The 3,092-nt window shown below is 36.1% G+C and overlaps 1 protein-coding gene across 1 annotated transcript; it reads right to left on the reverse strand.

The window, feature by feature from the left end:
• Positions 1-1,816: 1,816 nt before the first annotated feature.
• Positions 1,817-2,368, reverse strand: LOC114285019 (uncharacterized). Its single transcript, XM_028227999.1, has one exon. The coding sequence runs from the start codon at positions 2,366-2,368 to the stop codon at positions 1,817-1,819; it is 552 nt and encodes a 183-aa protein (XP_028083800.1).
• Positions 2,369-3,092: the final 724 nt, after the last annotated feature.

The following is a 3,092-nucleotide window of genomic DNA, read 5'->3' on the forward strand; positions in this document are numbered from 1 at the left end:
AAAACTCTCGCTCGAGCCAAGAAGTTCTCGATCGAGCGAAGAAAAACCCAGACCGCTCGAGCGAAGGAAGCTCGCTCGAGCCAAGAAAGGCAACTCTCAGGTCCAGAACCAGACGCAACACTCGCTCGAGCGAAGCCACCCTGGCTCGACCCACCAGACACAACTCAACTCTCGCTCGAGCGACAAACTCCTCGCTCGAGCGAAGGACCAAAAATCTGGGCAGCAACACTAGGCTCCCAAACACAACCAACCTATAACAAACCTGCCCAACACATCCTATAACTCAATATACCAGTAAAGAGGATGCAAACAAGATAATAAACAAATACCAACATCCACGGACACATGTCCGGATCACTGTACAACAAGGGTAAACCCGGGATCGCTATACACCCTCAGATGAAAGCATATTACACAATGCGAAAAAATAGGATTTTCGCCAAGTGGTCCTCAAATGTATGCAGCCCAAATTTTTATTTCCCCTACCTCCTGATGAATAATTACGGGATAATGTATTTTTTAAATTTGCAATATCATTTATTTTTTTGATGTAATTGTTAGTCTTTATTTGCAATGTAATTTTTATTTTGTAATAAAATTTCATGTTTTTTTTTTAATTTTATTTTTGAGTATTTTGTACTTCACAATGTAATATTATTTTTTCAATGTATAATGTTCACTAATTTGAATTATTATTTAATATTTTCAATAAAGTATAATGCAAAAAAATAAATATATTTTTTAAAATGAAGGAAATAAAAAGATATTTTTATTTTTTATATTTGTCTATTTGTAATGTAATTGGTTGAAAGTTAGTCTTTATTTGCAATGTAGTTTTTATTTTGTAATGAAATTTCATGTTATTTTTTTTATTTTATTTTTGAGTATTTTGTACTTCACAATGTAAAAAAGGACATTTTATGAAAAGACATTAACTAACATTAAAAGACATTGTAAAATAAAAAGACATTAAATGAAGATCATTTTATTAGAATAAAAAGACATTAACTGACATTAAATGACATTAACTGTCATTAAAAAGATAAAATGCAAACTTAATCTAACTCTCCAGCTCGGGACCACAAGTGTTCAATTAGATCATTACGAATTACATTATGGGCTTCAACAGATCTAATCCTTTGTCGCTTCAACATAAGTTGAGCATACTCCTCATTCGGATCGCATGACACTTGACAGCCCAAATTACTGGTATCAGTCTCAAGTTGTGCTGCACTGCGTTCATTTTCTAGAATATCACGCTTGTCTTCAATGATCATGTTGTGCAAAATAATGCACGTCTTCATGATGTAGTATAGATCCTCATCACTGCAACCTTTAGTTGGCACGTTGACAATATTAAATTGTGCTTGGAGCACTCCAAATGCCCTTTCGACATCTGTCCGACATGCCTCCTGCATCCTCGCAAATAGTTGTCTCTTTGCGCCTTGAGGTTGAGATATTGTTTTCACAATCGTGCCTAACAAGGATAGATACCATCAGCAAGATAATACCCCATGGTGTATGCGTGATTATTGATGGTGTAGTTGGCAGAAGGGGCACGTCCTCTAGTTAATTCAGCAAATAAAGGCGACCTGTCAAGAACAGTAATATCATTTAGAGAGCCAGGCATGCCAAAGAAAGCATGCCAAATCCACAAGTCATAGGAGGCAACTTCCTCAAGTACAACTGTTGGTTTGTGATAGTGTCCAGTGTAAGCACCGACTTGGGCACTTGGACATTTATCCCAACGCCAGTGCATACAATCCAAACTCCCTAACATTTCAAGAAACCCGCGTTTCTCTCCCTCTTGCAATAATCAGGCGACATCTGCTTCATTTGGAGATCTTAAGTAAACGGCTTCATAGGTAGCAACAATTGATTTGGTAAAAAAATTTAAGGCGGCAATTGCAGTACTTTCGCTGATTCTAATGTACTCATCTACAGCATCAGCAGGCACGCCGTATTGGAGGATCCGAAGTGCTGCAGTCATCTTCTGTATACCGGATAATCCAGGAGCACCAGTGGCATCACGGGTTTGGATGAAGTACTCATTCACTTGTTGAATATCGTGTAAGATACTAACAAACAATGACCGCCTCATTCGAAAACGTCTTCGGAAGTGTTCTTCTGGATAGACAGGATTATCTGCAAAATAATCTCTATAAATTTGTTCGTCGCCTTTGACCCTCTCACGATTAATGTATCGACGACCACTTGTGGAACCAACACGTCTGGTTTGTTGGTTTAGGTTTAACATCTGTAATCTTTGTTGTTGTGCTGTGAATAGTTGCATCATGATGATATCATCATCAGATGATGAAGATTCATCAAAATCACCATTTAATATGGCTTTACTCAAATTGTTCATTGTAGGTGGATGGGTGAGTAAGTGAATGTGAAAATTGTAGAAAATCTTCTTGGTGGGTATAGAGAGTTTTGAAGATATGAAAGTGATAGGTAGGTGAATATGAAAATTGTAGAAAATCTTATGTTATGTTTATAGAGAAAATTGTGGGTGGGTGAATGATGGATGGTTGTTGGGTGGGTGGATGAATAATGGGTGATTGTTGGGTGGGTAGATGAATGATGAATGGTTGTTGGGTGGGTGGATGAATAATGGATGGTTATTGGGTGGGTGGATGTGAGTGAATGAATGTTGGGTTAATAATGGATGGTTGTTGGTGGTTGGTTGCTGGTGGGTAATTGGTTTTAAAATTAATTTTTATGCGTAGTTAAAAAAATTTATTAAATATGTAGTGATATGTTTTTTGGTGGGGTGAATTAATCAAACAATTTTTTTTTCCAATTTTTCATTTTTTTAAATTTTTTATATTTGTCTAGTTGAGAATAATATAAATATATAATTTTTTTAACAAACAGGTAAAAAAATGTCACAAAAGACAAAAAAATAAACAAAAATAAAATCACAAAAAACCTATATCCAAACAACACCTACAAAGTTGGAGGGAAAGTTGGTTGAGATTTGCCAAAAATAGCAAACAACCATTGGAGCACCATTGCTATAATTTGGCAAAATAACACTATTCATTGCCAAATTATAGCAATGGCAACCCCAATATAGCAACAACCAT

The sequence above is a fragment of the Camellia sinensis genome, chromosome 7 (assembly GCF_055761805.1).
Source record: "Camellia sinensis isolate YWXY chromosome 7, ASM5576180v1, whole genome shotgun sequence".
Classification (NCBI taxonomy): domain Eukaryota; kingdom Viridiplantae; phylum Streptophyta; class Magnoliopsida; order Ericales; family Theaceae; genus Camellia; species Camellia sinensis.